The sequence below is a fragment of the Tyto alba genome, unplaced genomic scaffold (assembly GCF_018691265.1).
Source record: "Tyto alba isolate M040663 unplaced genomic scaffold, T.alba_DEE_v4.0 Super-Scaffold_6, whole genome shotgun sequence".
In the NCBI taxonomy this organism is placed as follows: domain Eukaryota; kingdom Metazoa; phylum Chordata; class Aves; order Strigiformes; family Tytonidae; genus Tyto; species Tyto alba.
The window spans coordinates 43,059,370-43,077,203 of record NW_024881327.1 but is presented as its reverse complement, the minus strand read 5'-3'; the positions used below and the strand labels follow the sequence as shown (position 1 = coordinate 43,077,203).

The following is a 17,834-nucleotide window of genomic DNA, read 5'->3' as shown; positions in this document are numbered from 1 at the left end:
ATCCCTCAGATTTCATTTGGAAAGTGCACAAATACATGCAAAAGTCAGGTTAACAGATGGTGTTCAGGCATCTGTGAATAATCTAGCATTCACTTTGGGACTGTACAATAAATGAGTGACCTCAATTTTTTTTTTTCCTTTTAACAGGATAGTGACGAAGTAATTGACAACACTGCTTAAGGTAAGAAGTCATCCAAGGATCACCGAGCACAGTTTCTGTAGCCTACAGTTATATGGGCCACTTGCACAAACAGGTTGCACAAGCAGGTGGCCAAATTTGGAAGCTGTGGATTAGCAACATTATCCCTTTTAATGACAGTTCAAGATTTTAGATCACCATTATTCAGAAGCAATAGTGGGCATGTATAGACACACCTGATGAAAACCTTTACACGGAGGTTTGCGTACAAACTATTGACAGATGATACAAAGTATTACTGATAACAAGGTTATTCAGCAGGTAAAAAAAAAAAAAAAAAAAGTGCAATCTTCAAGCTTTTTCAGTCACAACTTGCACAGGAAAGATGCGGTCCCTCCGACTGGACCAACTTCAGCCACCAAACTCCCTCCATCTTGTGTTGACCAGTTTTGACAGGAAAATACCAACGCCTGACTTTAGGCAGTGCCTCGCTAACTCGCGCAGGCTCTCGTTCCAGACATTATGCTTTAGCACCCCTTGGAGGGGCAGCAAGAACCCAACGACACCCACGCTCAATGCCCTCCCGCCGCCCTCACAAGACAAACTGGCCTCCGCCCCGTCGCCTCAGCCACGGCCACGCCCACCCGCGCGTCACCAGGAGGCGGGGCCAAGAGCGCGCTCCTCCCAGGGGCGCTCCGCGGCGCCCCGGAAGAGATGCGGGCTCCATCCACCCACATCCCCACCACCACCCCACCTCGACGGTTTGGCCTAAGGCGTGCGTCCGCCTTGTGGATTGGCTTTCGTCCGCGTCACTCTTAGCGCGTCCGCTCGCTGATTGGCGACGGTCTGGCGGCGGCTCGGCGGGGCGGGGCGGAGGGCGGGCAGGAAGGCGTTATGGCGGCGGTGGCTCAGTGTGTGCGGGGCGCGCTCCGCTCGCGGTACTCGCTGCTGAGCTTCTCCGTGAGGTGAGGGTCGCGCTGTGCCGCTTGGCCCGGCCCGGGCGCGCCGGGAAGGGTCCGCGCTCGCCTCCTCGTCACCGCCCGGGCCGAAAGGAGACGCGGGACCCGGTCCCGCCGCGCTGGGGTGCTTCACCCCCCGAGCCCGGCCTGCCGGCTCCTCGCGGAGGAGCCCTTTCCTACAGCCCGGGCGGGCCGCACCGCTCTGCCGCTCCCCGCTGACCCGGGCTGGCTTCCCCCACCCTCCCCGGGAGAGCGGTCCGGCCTGGACGTGCGAAGGCCTCCGGGCCTGGAGCCTTGATGTGGCGCGCAGGGACCCGAGGCCTTTTGTCACCGCGGCGCCGATCCGCCCGCCTCGTCCGTAAACCCGTGTGCTCAGGTGGCTCGGCTGCTTCAGCCTAAGAAACGTTGGGATGGGGTAAATAGTCATTTTCATGGAGACTGGCCCCTTCTTGACGTGATATTTGTGATAGAGCAGTGAGACAGCAGAGACACAGGAAGTGCTTTTCTGTTGCTCTCTAGCAGTCGGCACCAAACCACTGTTCTTGGTGTATTTTCTGTGAGTCGATTGCAGGTGGTTGCATCACATAAACTGGATTGGCTTCCTGATAGAGCACTGTGTTGAAAAGGAGCTTGTATTCCCCTTAAAAGTGCTGCAACTTTATGAACTGTATATAATAGGTACTTACAAGCTGCTGCCCAGTGGTTGTTATCTTAGAGCAAAGCTCTTTTTTGCAACAGTTTAGATGGTCTAAGTTCAGTTACTTCTGATGTTCTGCAAACAGTTTTCACAGATCTAGAACTGTTGTATTAATTCCTGCCTTAATATGAGAATTTTGTAGACGGTGACATGTCAAAGTGCCCGGTGTGTCCAGAAAATGCTAATACCTTACAGATTAAGGAACTGATTAATACTGTCTACATGTTTTTGCCATAGGACTTCTCCACGACTGCTTTGTGTAGCAACACAACAGAAAAATACTGGCCAGAACTTGGAAGAGGACCAGAGTCAGAGCCAAACTGAGCAGAAGGTTGAACCCAGCGGCGCTGAGAAAATGTTAACTGAAGAAAAGGCCAAACTGGAAGAACAACTAAAAGAAGTTACTGTAAGTGTCTTTTGGTCATCAGGTAGCATAACTTATGGACTGCATACATAAGAGTGTTCGTTACAGGTTCTCAGTGTACAATGTGGATACAGTTATGTGACTGCAGTTTAGTTGTTGAATAAAAACCTGCAATTCAATAATTTCTTTAAATTTAGGAGTAGATGTACTGTAAGACCTGAGGTGCATCCCTGGTTCAAAATTAAGATTTTGGATAGTTTCTTTCTGATTTCTGGATTAAATTGGACCTTCTCCAGCCTGAAAATTTGTTACTGAGTTTCACTGACTTCAGTTCACTTAAGTTTTGCTCAGTGGAGAAATGATTTTTGGAAGCCCATGGAACAGTTTGAACGTGTCTTTGATGTGCGTATTTGTGTATGCTAAGAGTAGGCTTTCTGAAAACAGCTGCTGGCTTTTCAAAGGTCAGGGTTAATGATGCTTAGCTTTTATATAATAGTGTACTTACTATGTACTCAGGAAGGGGAAGTTTCAAACCTTCTCTGTTGGAGAGCCCTTCAAACACAAGGCTGAAGCATCATGCTCCCTCTGTCCAGCGCAATGTATCTTGCAATCTCTCCTGTGCATGACTTCAGCAGAGGGTGAAGTATGCCCTGAGAGGTGGGAGGCATGGATTAAACAAAGCTGTTTCTTTTCTGCATGAGTGCTTTATTTAATGTTTTTCTAGAGTGTTTGAGACTTTGAGAGGTAGCCCAGAACCTTCTATAGAAGCAGCATCTATGGATCATAAGTGGACTGAGTTTCCTTTTGGTTGCCCTTCCCAAAGCACTGAAGGACAAAGTTGAGATGTCATTTAACATCTCTGTTGACAGCATATCATAGAATGGTTTGGATTGGAAGGGACCTTAAAGATCACCAGGTTCCAACCCCACCTGCCATGGGCAGGGACACCTTCCATCAGACCAGGTTGCTCCAAGCCCTGTCCAACCTGGCCTTGAACCCTTCCAGGGAGGGGGTAGCCACAGCTGCTCTGAGCACCCTGTGCCAGTGTTGTATCACGCTCACAGTGAAGAATTTCTTCCTTCTATCTAACCTAAGTCTACCCTCTTTCAGTTTAAAACCATTACCCGTCATCTTATTGCTACACTCCCTGATGAAGAGTCCCTCCCCACCTTTCCTGTAGCCCCCTTTAAGTACTGGAAGTCTCCACAGAGCCTTCTCTTCTCCAGGCTGAACAACCCCAACTCTCTCAGCCTATCCTCACAGGGGAGGTGCTCCAGCCCCCTGATCATCCTCGTGGCCTTCTTCTGGACTTTCTCCAACATGTCCATGTCCTTATGTTGGGGGTCCCAGAGCTGAACACAGTACTCCAGGTAGAGTCTTGGGAGAGTAGAGTAGTGGGGGAGAATCCCCTCCCTCGACCTGCTGGCCACACTTCTCTTGATGCAGCCCAGGATACAGTTGGCTTTCTGGGCTTCGAGTGCACATTGCGGGGCTGAGCTTCTTGTCAACCAACACCCCAAGTCCTTCTCGGCAGGGCTGTTCTCAATCCACTCCTCACCCAGCCTGTATTTGTGCGTGGGATTGCCCTGACCCATGTGCAGGACCTTGTACTTGGCCTTGATGAACTTCGTGAGGTCTGCCCAGGCCTGCCTGTCAAGGTCCCCCTGGATGGCATTCCTTCCCTCCAGCATGTCAACCACACCACACAGCTTGGTGTCATTGGCAAACTTTCTGAGGGTGCACTCCATCCCACTGTCCGTGTCGCCAACAAAGATGTTAAACAGCGCCGGTCCCAATACTGACCCCTGAGGAACACCACTTGTCACTGGTCTCCACTCAGACATCAAGCCATTGACCTCACCTCTTTGAGTACAACCATCCAGCCAATTCCTTATCCTCCCTGAGTGGTCGATCCATCAGATCCATGTTTCTCCACTTTAGAGGCAGGGATGTCGTGCAGGACAGTGTCGGATGCTTTGCACAAGTCCAGGTAGATGACATCAATTGCTCTTCCCTTATCCACCAACACTATAACCGCATCATAGAAGGCCACCAAATTCTTCAGGCACCATGTAGGCTGTTACCAATCACCTACTTATTTCCCACGTGCCCTAGCATAGCTTCCAGGAGGATCTGCTCCGTGATCTTGCTGGGCACAGAGGTGAGACTGACTGGCCTGTAGTTCCCTGGGTTTTCCTTTTTTTTTCCTTTTTAAAAATGGGGGCTATGTTTCCCCTTTTCTAGTCAGTGGGAACTTCACCAGACTGCCACAACTTTTCAGATATGATGGATAGTGGCTTATCCACTTCATCCTCCAGTTCCCTCAGGACCCATGGATGCAACTCATCAGATCCCATGGATTTGTGCACCTTCAGGTTCAGATGGTCTCAAACCTGATCTTCTCCTACAGCGGGCAGTTATTCATTCTCCCAGTCCCCGCCTTTGCCTTCTGCATCTTGGGCAGTGTGGCTGGAGCCCTCACTGGTGAAGACTGAGGCAGAAAAGTCACTGCGTACCTCAGCCTTCTTCATATCCCAGGTAACCAAGTCTGTTTCCTTCCAGAGAGGGCCCACATTTTCCCTAGTCTTCCTTTTATCACTGACATTCCTATCGAAGTTTTTCTTGTTGCCCTTGACCTCCCTGTCCCTGGCCAGATCTAATTCTATCAGGGCTTTAGCCTTCCTATCCCGATCCCTGGCTGCTCGGACAGTTTCTCTGTATTCCCAGTAGGCTACCTGTCCTTGGTTCTACCACCTGTAGGTTTCCTTTTTATGTTTGAGCTCCTTGCTCATCCATGCAGGTCTCCTGTGTTCTTATCTGACTCCCTCTCTGTGGATGAATCTCTCCTGAGCTTGGAGGAGGTGATCCTTGAATATTAACCAGCTTTCTTGGGCCCCTCTTCCCTCTGGGGCTTTACCCCATGGTACTCTGCCAAGCAGATTCCTGAAGAGGCCAGTCTGCTCTCTTGAAGTCCGGGGTAGGGAGTTTACTGTGTTCCTTCCTTGCTGCACTAAGGATCTTGAACTCCACCATTTCACAGTCACTGCAGTCAAGGCTGCCCTTGAGCTTCACACTCCCCACCAGCCCCTCCCTGTTGGTAGAACAAGATCCAGCACAGCACCTCTGCACCTCTTGTCATTGGCTTCTCTATCACTTGGAGAAGGAATTTATCATCAATCCATTTCAGTAACCTCCTGGATTTCTTTTGCCCTGCTGTGTTGTCCCTCCAACAGATATCAGTGGTTGAAGTCCCCTGTGAAGACCAGGGCTTGTGAATGTGAGGCTGCTCCTAGCTGTCTACAGAGGGCCTCATCCACTCGGTCTTCCTGCTTGGGTAGCCTGTAGCAGACCCCCACTATAACGTCTCCTGTCCCTGCTTTCCCTTTAATCCTGATCCACAAGCTCTTGGTTGGCTTCTCATCCATCCCCAGGCAGGGCTCCAGGCACTCCAGCTGGTCACTGATATAGAGGGTGACAGCCCCTCCTTGTCTGCTCTGCCCATCCTTCCTAAAGAGCCTGTGTCCTTCCATTCCATCACTCCAGTCCTAGGAGCCATCCCACCACGTCTCTGTGATGCCAATCAGATCGTAGCCCTGCAGGCGTACGCACGTCTCCAGCCTCTCTTGTTTATTCCCCACAATATGTGTGTTTGCATAGCAGCATTTAAGTTGTGCCCATGATGCAGCTGACTTACTGGCTGAAATTCCTTTGTGCCACTCTTCCAGCATTCTGCTGAGCTGTGATCCCTCTCCAGGCTCTGGGCATCTATTGCTGGCACTGGCATCAAACCAGTAGGAGTGGGATGGATTGAGGCTCCCCTCAATTTGCTATTGGCTACCTAACATGGCTCTTCAGTCAGCTCGTTAACTATTTTTATTCTGTTTTAAGATTCTTCACTAGCCTGTGAAGGTCAAGCGTATTCAGAGTGGAAGCCCAATGTGGAGTTCTGGGTTAGGTGGTGAAGCTCCCAGCCTGAAGTGCCCGTTTACTGAGTTTCATTCTTAGTACACTTGCTGCTAGATGGCCATATTGTTAGGAATAGACCAAAATTTATCCTGAACAACTATGAGTTAGACTTCATAGTTCATAAAATTTTTAAAAACTGGAAGACAGTCTCTGGTATGTATGGAGAGGAATGAGATGGTTTGAAAGTTATGGCTGGGTTGAATCTTGTTTGCCAGTGTCAAAATACTTTTGACTAATGAAGGCTTTCTGTGAACACACATGAGAAAAAGCAGAAGTCTTTGATTCATAAAACTTGACATATCTGTGGAGTTAAAAATTTATTCCAGCTAATCTGTTGACAAATACTGAGTGTGGAAACACATCTTACTTCTTTTCCCTCGCTTCTGTCCACACTAAAGCGAAGCAAACATCTGCCCTGGTAGGAAGGATGCTGTGATAATTGGCACGTTGTCTTCATACTACTCTTCAGATGGTGGGTTTAGGCTCTGTAACTGTTTAAAATTCTGGTTTATACTGAATATGCTATTTTGAATTATTGGCAGCTACCCAACCACCAGGAATAAAATCTATTACTGGTTTTTCTTCTTCAGGACAAGTACAAGCGTGCCTTGGCAGATGCAGAAAACGTGAGGCAAAGAAGCCAGAAACTGGTAGAAGAGGCAAAGTTATACGGTCAGTGGAGCCTCCTTTTGTGTATACTCATAAGGCCCAGGAAATGCAAAGCCTGGAAGACTGAGTGACTGGCCCACAGTTCTGACACGTTGTACATCCCAGTGACTTTGCTTGGTTAAAAAAATGTGTTTGAGGCAGAGGGGTTTGAACAGTTCCTCACTTTGCCTCAATTGCAATAATATAGCTAGACAAGGGCAAGACTTTATCTGTTAAACTCAACAACTTCAAATTCTCTTTAAATTTGGTATCTGATATCCTACAATATGTACTACACTAGTAAATTTTTCAGTACGGTTTGCAGCCTGAAGTTTGCCTTTTTCATGCGCTTTGGTCTCAGAACTGACTGCAGAAAAACTGTACCAAGAGCACAGAATACTAGCTTTCCTTCTGGTTTAGGTTTTTTTGTTCTTGGTGTTTTGTTTAGTTCTTTTGTGGTTGGTTTGGGTTTTTTAGCCTTTTATATTTAAAAGCTTTTCTGTTCTGTTGAAGGCCACCGCCTTCAAATAGAAGTAAATACATTTAGATGGGTGAATTCTTATTAGTGGTAGGAACGTACAATAGAAACACATCTTTGTTCAAGAGCCAAGCTACTGACATCTGATTTATCATTTTGACAGTTCAAACACAAGTCTGTAAAACAGAAATTCTATGCAAATACTGCAGCAGGAGAGTGCTGTATTATCTCAGTGTTGGACTGTCACTCTGGCTTGAAAAATGATTTGGCCTTTTTTGCCACACACTAGACACAGCTGTATAGTTCAATCCTGAATACAGAAGTTTTAATTTCTGAATACAGGGTCTTCAGTTAATGTGTATTGTAGGAAAAAGCATTTCTCAGTTACACAATATTCTTGTACCATTTTCATGAGTGTTTGAATGCTTCGTTCTGAAGTTGATTTTCAATAAGCATTGTTTCACTAGTACACTAAGTGGAGAAGGACTTTGAGTGATGTCTGAGCTCAGAGATGCTACAATAGAAATAAATATACAAATAAAATTTTTCATTAAATCTAGATTGCAGATAATCTGCATGCTTATAAGTTTTATCATTTGTATATGACTGCTTTTTCTGTTGGAGGAAGAGAAATTAATTTCTGAGACTTGCATAAATTGACAGATATGCAGTCACAGGTATTTGCAGAGATAACTTACACCAAAAATACAAAACAAGACAAACCACCTTCTGAAGAGTCTGGTTATTTGGTTTGATCCAGATCACTAGACAACTGGTTAGTTTATGTTTGGGACACTTCAGCCCTAACCACAGTTTTAATTTTAATTTAAAATCTTGATCCATTTGTTCATATTTTTGGGACTATTTGTACACTGTTAGTTACGATTCTATAAAGAGCTCAGGTCTCTACAGAGTTGTGCAGTTGTTAAAGTGACCCTTACCTGAGAACTAGCTGATACCTACAGGTCTTGCAAGGTGCTTCCATTGGGTTTTTTTGTTCAAACCAAAGATCTGTCCTCTGGTAATGCTCATATTGCTTCTTGGTAAGGAAAAAAAAAAAAAAAGTGAACTAGAATTAAAAGGCTGTCTGTGGCTAAAAAAAAACAAACCAAACCAAACCAAAGGCTACCAAAACACAATGCAGTTTGTCATTGGCTTACTTGTATGTAGAAATGTGTTATTCTCCTGAATTGTTTTGATTTTTTGTGATTAGCTAGAGACAGTTTGCCTTAATTGAGATTAGACCAGACTCTAAGTGTGAGCCAGAGAACAGCTTCAGGACATGGACTAGTGTTAGTTTAGGAATTGCTCAGTCTTTACAAGGCACAGCTTGACTCTCTGAAAGCGGTTTGCAGTGGGAGGGAGGGGTGTGAGTTCTTTTAATTCAGGGAAGAATCCCTGTTTATCTTTTGGACTTCTCATCAGTCTGACTACATGCTTTTTCTTCTGCAGATATTTTTAGCACATCAGATTAAAGGGTGGGAATAGGGCAACATAATGCTTTGAGCTTTAGGTGAATCTCAGGATGAGAGAGACATGAGGAAATTACATTAAGCCATCTGAAGGTTTTGGTAACTTTGGTTAAAATTTTACCTGTTAATGTCAGATCATCAGCATAGCTTTAGCTCTTTTAATTTGAAATACAGTTTTTCCATAGAATTACAGGAGGTGATGTGGATTTCAAGATATCTGTGATAGTTCTGTATCATCAAGTAAAATTAGAAAGTACATTTTACCCCAAAAGTTTACATTATCATAAATCTTGTTAAAAATCTAAAAGAGTACAGATTATTGCTGTAGGTGTTGTGGTTGTGGTTTGAGGGTTTTTTAAACACTTGTTTCCCTCAGTGGACTAATCCCATTCCTTTCTCTTTTACTCCTTTTTAGGGATTCAGAGCTTCTGTAAGGACTTACTAGAAGTTGCAGACATTTTGGAGAAAGCAACAGAAAGTGTTCCAAAAGAAGAAATTAAGGATGAAAATCCTCACTTGAAGAGTTTATATGAAGGTCTTGTTATGACAGAAGTACAGATTCAAAAAGTGTTTAAAAAACATGGCCTGCTCAGACTGAACCCTGTCGGAGCCAAGTTTGATCCCTATGAACACGAAGCGTTGTTCCATGCTCCCATGGAAGGGAAGGAGCCTGGCACTATTGCATTAGTATCCAAGATTGGCTATAAGTTGCATGGGCGTACACTGCGGCCTGCCTTGGTGGGTGTTGTGAAAGATGCTTAGCTGCTTAATCTGAGAATTTAAAATGCCATACAACTATTAAACAGCTGGATGGTTTTTCTCTTACACTATGCTCTTTTTGTTCCTCTGCCCCCTGAGAGGTTTAAATGAATTGGTTGAGGTCTCCCAGTGAAAATGAAGCAACTGATTAAATTCTTCTGCTTAGTGGCCTTCAACATCACTGGTCCGTAAGCTCTCTTCTTAAGTGTGAAATATAAGAGCTATTAAGTCCTCTAATGCTTTAGATTAGATAATATTTTTTACAACTATTGCTACTGAAGGTGCATTACACTGAAAGGAACAAAATGCTCACAACAGTGTTGCAGTCTCACATTTATCACTGTGTAGACTGAAAATGCAAATAGTGGTTCAAACACTTCTGTTTTGTAGAATCTACCATTGCAGAAGTGGGTGAAGTAGTACAACAACCCATTTGCTGCCAGCATCCATCAGCCTTTACACATTCATGTGATAAATGCCCTGTCTATTCCGAAATAATCTCTCAACAACTGAAATTGAAACCTTTGTGAATTCTGACCTGTAAATAAAAGGCAATGGAGAGTAGATGTATTTTGTAATTGTTCAACCCTTTTTGTTCTGTAGTAACGTTGACTCAAGAAAACCATCTAATACTTGTATGGCATTGAAGAACCAATAGAATTTATCCTATCTCTGGATTTTTAATTTAATATTGTATAAACTGGTTTAAATAATTTTTATAGTCTTGTAACTTCCAAGCTTTACAGTCAGTTTGTTATGCAAACTGTAGTTACAACCCTGCTGAAAGCCAGAATAGCCAAAGAAGCAAGTAGCTGAGAGTTTGGTGTATACTGTCTTTTAGAATTACATAACTAATTGCATGTAAGTGGCTCAAACAAAAATGTGAACACAGTTTCATACTCAGCTTGCATCTTAAATTGCAACAGAACTTTTCCCATACACAGCTCTTGCTATGTCTAACTCCACCTGCTGCTCCCAATCCTGCAGAATCAGGCTAAAATACAATACACCGTTAACTGAATGCTTTGTCCTACATTTGTTTGGTCACCTAGATAGGAGCGGATGGAACGTGGCAAATTACACAACTGACAAAGCATCTGTCCTCTTTTATCCCCAAAATCTCATACATTGAACACACAGGACAGAAACTTCAAACTCATGCATGTTTTTAGGACCTGGTGAACAGTAAGTACTTGCGAACTTCTCACCCTAGATTCTGGTTGTTTTAGATTAAGGAATTTCACCTTAAAGTCAAGTATTGGTTTTTTTTTTTTTGGTCCAGGTGCAGAGTTGCCAACAGCTTACTGAACACTAGACCTACTCACGGTGAGAAGTGATTACTTGTTCCTTAAGACTTTTTTCCCATTGCTAGTTTGCCTCATGGGAATCAGTTAAATAGGAACAACCTAAGTGCATACTACTGGTTGGGGGTTAGTCATGTTTAAGGATTCATTCTTTCTTTCTCAACTCTAAGAAAGAAAATCAATGTTTTGACTGGGCAGGGAGAAAAACTGCAGTGGTTTTTTAAACTAACCAAGTATAGGGATCAAAATACAAAGATTGAGTGTAAAACTATGGGGAAGAAAAAAAATAGAGGATTCTATGTACTTAAGTAGAATTTGGGAAGTAATTTACTTCCATCTGAGTTAGATCGCGCTGTAGCTATGTGAAGTAGGATTGAAGCAAGCGTTGTGTTGCACTTTGATTGGAACCCACACTCAGCTGACATGCCATGAACAGACCAGGACCTTTTAAGAACTCTCAGGTCTTGTTCTACCCCCTCTCAGCCCCTCGGGATCTAAACTAAATCTAATAATAATTTCGTAAATATAGAAGTTTTTCCAGTAGGGCAATTAAAGGGACAGCTTCTTCCCTAGCAGATTAAGATCTTGTTAATGAGTGCCCCGCACAAACTGTTTTTTTGGATTACATAAACACAAGTTACTGTTAAATGTTCAGCACAAACTAGTATCTTTAAAGCTGATAACCAAGTATCTTATTTAAGTGGTTCCTTTTCCTTGGCCTGCCCTTCCAGAGAGGCTTTCAGCATGGAGAGCTTCAGTCTCTGCTGAGAGCCCCAAGCCCTGTGCACGCTGCCATACCACAGTAGGAAGCACTGAGGAAATCAAAGAATGGGGGGGGGTGGTTCTGAAATTTAAACATAACAGCAGCCAACAAAGCTACCACTAGGTACCTCTGGTTTAGCTACTTCATAAAGACCACTTCTCCACCCATCATCATTTAGCTAAAATGCATCTCCCTTTGCTATTGCAAAGACTTAAGCCATTCTCTTCATTACACAAGCTGTGTTACCATTAAATCGATAATGAAAAGAAACTTCAATACAAGTTTATTTACCAATATACAATGCCAAAACCTAGTAAAATGCTGAGTGTGCACAACATCAGTTCGGTTTTACATGATTTCAGCACAGGCATTTGTGTGTCTGGCACAGCTACACCAGTACACTGTTCAAATGAGTGCAACATTCCCTTTAAGGAAGAAGCTGATGAGCTGAATATGCTCACCAGGTACCTTCCTTCACAGTATTTAATGTGTCATCACGTAAGAGCAAGTGAGGCAGCACATGCAAAAACATTTTGCAAGAAGAGATAGTAAACCAAAAGGCTAATGAAGTCCATTACAGTTGCAAAGAAATTTGATGCAGCCGCCGCACGAGAGAGTAAGAATTGGCAGAGTGCTTAATTTGTGTGATTTACAAGGCAGTTCATGGTCAAAGACTCATGCAAACCTTCTAATGCTGTTCTTAATGCTTGCTAGGACTGCAACGGAACGTAGGGCAGGAGGGTCTGTATCCAGAATACTCTGTAACAAGCCCTTCTGCACCAGGTAGTACACATGGAGTGGAGATTATCGCTCCCTTGTTACCTAATGAGCAAGTGTGACTGTAAAACATCACTGGGACTGGACTGAGCGAAGTAAGCATACAGCATTAAAACAGACTTATTGCTGCCTCTGTCAGTAGCAGAAGATCAGTATTTTGAACAGCTTACAGAATGTCACTTCTTCATAGGCTTACATCAACGCTGTTAGGACAGATACTATCATTAGTAATATCTTTAATTAGAAAAGTCAAGAGCATTAAGCATATAAAACACCTTTTCATTAGCAACATGAAGGCTAGGTTATTTGTACAGTACAGGAAGCACTTCCAGATCAACACAAGATACAAGTTGAAGAGCTCTTTGCCATGTGTTTTCTCAGCCCCTTCACCACAGAAGAGAAGCAGCGTAGCTCTAGTAAATTGCTGGATTAACATAACTGCATCTCAATTTAAAAACAAACAAAAAAAACAGCAGCTCATAACAAAGGAATGCTTAGACTAAATCAGTTCCATGTGAAAATATGGAACAGCAGCATCCTCTAGTGCAAGTCACCTTTAAAATTAAAAGCATAGCTGACACTGAGACATTGCTTCTAGGGAAGCCCTTTCCAAGGGACTAGTATTTGCTAAAGCAAACATTTACCACCTTGAATTTGCTTGCAAGTATAAAATAAATATTGATATCCATATTTCATACATTAAAAATACTTTATTTTACATTCATTTTGATGTTCAATAAGTTACGTCTAGCACCAAAGAAACATTTTGGAGGGGCTGAGGAATTAAACTACAAAGTTTAAATGCAGAATTCACTTCAACATTTAAATGAGTCCTTGGTGCCTAGATTTTTTTTTTAAGTTATTGTTCAGATGGGCTTTAGACTATTGCTTCAGTTGGACTTAGATGTGCCAAAACAGCGTAGAAGTATAAAAATCACAGATTTGCAAATAAAAACCAAAACGATTCGTTTAAACTCTCAGCTACATGCAGAGCTGAGGCTCCAGAACACTATCAATACTGGTATGTTATGGCAGTTAAGTAATAAGTTACAGCAAGAACCAAATTGTATAACTAGAAAGAAAGGCTGAGCTTCCTTTCCACAGTAGGACAGAGAAAATAACCAAGGGTTTATACCTTATGAACTTGTGCTGTTTGTACACGCACACAGGGTGGTTCTTAAAGCTACTCGGCACGTTGCAGTTAGTTCCAATGCTGCCAAGGAGAGACAGTCTTGTCTCAAGTATTCCACAACAAGCCACTTACAGGTAAGCCAAACAAAGCATTACATCTGTGAGAACATAGCCCTTACTTTTTTCTGAAGGGACATAACACCACAGGCTCAAAAGAAAAAGGCACTAGAGTGTTGGGTTTTTTCTTCCTTAGAAATGCTGGCTTTGTAACTGTACCCCTTTTATTCTAAACTCACCGGTAACACTATTTTGGTAATGCTGGCTACGTTAACTAAAACCCAGTTCTGATCAGTATACCTCTGCCAAGTTGCAGAATTGATACTGTTTTAAGTATCCTCACTGACTACAGCCCAAAGCCTCAAACCAGGATGGCGTGTCCAGTGCTTGCACTTGTTGTGAAGCCAGTCAAGTTCCACGTTTTGGCACACCTGCACTCCAGCAGCCCTGCCCAGCCGGCCTCGGGTCACAGCTTCCCGCCCCGGACATGACCAGCAGAGAGGCTTAGGCACAAGTAACACTGTGCAACCACCACACGGCAGCCACCACTTTTTATTCATTTGGTTAAATACCAGCACGGGAATTTAAGGATGAAATGAGCATAAAAATCCTTTTCTAGTCCTCCTTCAACATCTTCCCCTTATTCTTACTAAAACTGCTGTGGGTCTGACATTTCTGTCACCTGCTGGTGCCTGTCGCAAGCACCAGCTCAGAGCAGTCGTCAGAGTTGTGACGAGTTCCCTCTCGGGGTGCACTGTTCTCACCGAGGTGGGCTGCACTCCCCATTCTCCCGCCACATCAGTAATTTCAACTTCAACACATTTAGTCCGATACATTTCAAGGTTTGTGCAATTAGAACCCCGTAATGGCTTGGTTTACAGCTCCACACTTTAGGAGCACGTTAGCTGTGACTCTTGACCTAATCGGCACCGCTTTTCACTTTTGTTTTTAAAAACCAATCTCAGTGATCGCACTCCACTTGAGAATCTCACTCCCTTTCCCCGTCAGTCCCAATCAAATTCCGGAGGCAGCAGCTACACCTCTTCAGCCCATACAAGCTCAGAAGTTACAGAGACCAAAGCAGGAGGAGTAGGCTCCCCCAGCAAGAAGAAACAGTGATTTTGCTGCCTGAGGCTCCCAACCTCTGCATGACAACTCGCTGCCTGTTGTCCCAAACCCCATTTCTGGCCCACACCAGCCGCTCCACGGCAGCGCTGACCCTCCCTCCTGAACAGAGCACCACAGCTGCCAGGTACTCCTGCAACTTTGCTGCTAAGTAGTTAACAGTGAAGCTCCAGTGGAGTCTGTTTCAGCAAAAACTCACAGTCAAAGCTATGTCCGGACCAGCTGGGTGTCAAGGTAGCTCTTTGAGAACCCCTTCCACAGCACAAGCACCTGAAGGCATCTCACCTACCGCATTTCTTTCCTTCCACTCCCTGCCACGGCTCATCCCTGCTGTATTCTCAACAGAAACTCTCACCCTGCTGTCCCAGTGCCGCGGCTGTAGTTACTAAGGAGAATGTTCTGAAAGCTTAGCAACGGTTACAAAAACCCCTGCTCACCGTGCTCCTGCGCTCGGGACTTTTGTAAGCTTCGCTTTGCTGCCAGCATTAAGCCAAAACACACAGCAAAGGGAGAAGAAAGTTTCCAGCAAATGAAACTATCTCCCACCTTCAAAGAAAAGCAAGGATTACACTGATACTCATTTGTCCAACAGGAACGAGTAAAGTAACTACTCTGGGACCACTGGACTTGAGTAAGTTCACATGAAAGAAACCTGTTCTAATAATGTACCAAAAGCAGTGAAATCCAATGTCAAACTTTCACAATTAAGTATTTTCTATGATCCAAAGCAAAAGTCTATTTGAACCACGGATCATGAATACTGCGGGGGTTTACTTTTTTTTGTTTAAGTGACATAATTTTTGTATCTTTGGGGAGGGCAGGAAAAAATAACGGAGTCCTTGAGGCTGTAATGGGCCTCTGCTGTGTTTTTTCAAATCAGCCAAGTTTCATGAAGCATCCCTGGATATCCAACCACTTTCTGTTAGAAAGTTTAAAATCCTTTTCTTCAGTACCTTATCTAAGTAACTGGGAAGGCGACTCTTCGAAGGAATTCCTTGTCTTTTCTGGAGATGGTCTTTAATGATTATAGTTTTTACCGTCACATAACGTGCAGGACTCAAGTTTAGAGAGCTGCAGAGCACCTTTTCCCTGTCTGATAAGAGTTCAAAGCCAGGCAGGTTTTCAATGGCAGCAAATTCACCTTCTTTACCATCTTCCTTCCCTCTCTTAGAACTAGCTATGTTTTTGTTCTCCTTCCTCTTTTCCCGTTTATGCCTGGCCGCCTCGTATTCGGCCGACTCTTCCATTTTGGTGATTCCATTTCGGCGATACCGCTGCAGCTCCCGAATCTTTGCTCGGAGTATCCTCTCCTTGTGCATGTTCTCAAAGAAGTCTTCAAACTCCTTACAAGACATGAACTGGTAGAGAGGCCTCAGTTTCAGCCTCAACTCCTTCTCTTCTTTCGTGATCTTCCGTTTGGGAGCTTTCTCCTTGTCCTTTTTATCCTTCCCCAGAAAGGCTGGTACCAAGTTATAGTCTCGTGCAATGTTCTTACGCCGCTGCCTCTCCTTCAGTTTCCTTACGTACATGTCTACGTGAGCTCTTTTTAACTCTATTTCCACGTCATCGTCGTCATAGTTCACCGACAGGCCACTGATCAGAGTCTCGGCGTCTTGATCGTATTCGATCTCATAGTCGTCCCGCAGCGGCATGTATCCCAGCTGCTGCTGTTCAGCCACCGATATGTCCAGCGGTGGGAGCGGCGTGGTCAAGCTCGGCGAAAGCGGGCCGCCGCTGGGACACGTGTGATCCGTCACTCTGTTGGGAATAGTGTCGGGGATGCAGGCTTTTCCCAGGTTGCCATGGATGTACATGCTCACATAGTGCTCCATCACCTCCTGAGGCGTTCGGGACGCTCCCACGTGAGCAGCCATGTCCTCCTAAACAGAAAAGAAGGGGGAGTGATAAAACGATGCCCATTACAGCTCCAGCATCGCGCGCGCTCAGGTAAGAGCGTGACTTCTTCCTTCCCCGCTCCTCAAAAGCCAACTCGCAACACCTAAACCCTTCTGGCAACACTGAAGTTAGTCACGTTTCCAACAGATCTGCCCTTTTAGGTCCACGCAAGTATTTAGAAGCAGACAGAGTCACGTAGGCCGTGAAAACAGCACCAGAAACATCACTAAGGCAAGCTGCAGCAGATCCTCTAGGGACCGGAACGCCATCAAGACACGGGATCTGCGCGGGAATTCCTGAGCATCCGCCGCCCTCTCAGCGACAGCTTTCCGTCACCAGGAAGCTGCCCAAGCCCCAGGCCAGCACCGAGACCACCGCGTCGTCTGGATTTGGCTCACTTGCGTTGCTGAGGTACTTTTAGAGCAACGTGGAAATAAAGAAAGATAGCACATACAGTAAGAAATGTAGTATTTACTCTTTTTCTAGTTTAGAACTAAACCGAGCTTCAATGATCATAAACTTTAAGATGTTGAAAAAGCCTTTACGTTTAATGAAGCGAGTCATCATCAAGTCAGAATTAACGCACCAAAGGACGATGCTTTTTACCGCTACCTTTCAAAAGCGAGCCTGACGCCGCACTGAGGCAGAGAGCACGCAGCAAGCTCACGGCTGGGGCACCCCGCGGGAGAAGCAGCAGGACGGAGAGGGTGCAGGACGTGGGGGAAAGGCGCAGGCTGGAACCGCGGGCGGCGGCAGGTCCGAGAAGCCCGGAGCGCTCCCCGGCCGGCGGCTCTCCCGCGGGCCCCGCTCAGCGCCGCGCAAGTCCCCCGGGGAGCACCCGGCGCGGAGGCGGCCCCGCCCGCGGCCCCCCCGGCCGTCCTTACCCAGTTTCCGAAGCCGAACTGCTCGATGGCGTCCAGCAGCAGCTGCTCCTCCCGGCTGCTCCAGCCGCCCTCGGCCTCGGCGCCCCAGAGGGTGAAGCGGCCGCCGTCGACGAGCTGGTAGCCGTGCCATCGGCGGTGCGGGCCGATCTCGGCGCCCGCCGAGAAGCAGTCGGGGCAGAGCTCGATGTCGGCGCACTCGGTGCAGCGGAAGCGCAGGGAGCTCACCTCGGCTAGGCAGTACACGCAGTACTTCTTCCCCAGTTCCGCCATCTTACCCCGCCCGCCGGCCTGCCGCGCGCACGCGCCGGCACGCCCCCCGCGCCGGCCGCGCCAATGGCGGGGCGCCCGGTGGGCGGTGCCCCGCGCCCGACGGCCAATGAGCGTGGAGATCTTGGCCCTCCCCCTCGGGCCTCCA

The 17,834-nt window shown here is 45.7% G+C and overlaps 2 protein-coding genes across 3 annotated transcripts; one reads left to right on the top strand and one right to left on the bottom strand.

The window, feature by feature from the left end:
* The first annotated feature begins 1,009 nt into the window (after positions 1-1,009).
* Positions 1,010-10,503, top strand: GRPEL1 (GrpE like 1, mitochondrial). Of its 2 annotated transcripts, none has more exons than XM_042807895.1 (4): positions 1,010-1,104; positions 2,033-2,201; positions 6,716-6,797; positions 9,139-10,503. In XM_042807895.1, exons 1-4 carry the CDS (start codon positions 1,034-1,036, stop codon positions 9,483-9,485), a joined length of 669 nt encoding a protein of 222 aa, XP_042663829.1. In that variant the 5' UTR covers positions 1,010-1,033; the 3' UTR covers positions 9,486-10,503. The 2 variants fall into 2 exon arrangements, with proteins under 2 accessions (XP_042663829.1, XP_032840358.2); XM_032984467.2 differs by lacking the exon at positions 1,010-1,104 and adding an exon at positions 1,131-1,513.
* Positions 10,504-11,816: 1,313 nt separating this feature from the next.
* TADA2B (transcriptional adaptor 2B) lies at positions 11,817-17,699 on the bottom strand. The gene is made up of 2 exons (XM_042807894.1): positions 17,420-17,699; positions 11,817-16,519 (listed from the first exon to the last, which is right to left on the bottom strand). Exons 1-2 carry the CDS (start codon positions 17,687-17,689, stop codon positions 15,527-15,529), a joined length of 1,263 nt encoding a protein of 420 aa, XP_042663828.1. The 5' UTR covers positions 17,690-17,699; the 3' UTR covers positions 11,817-15,526.
* Positions 17,700-17,834: the final 135 nt, after the last annotated feature.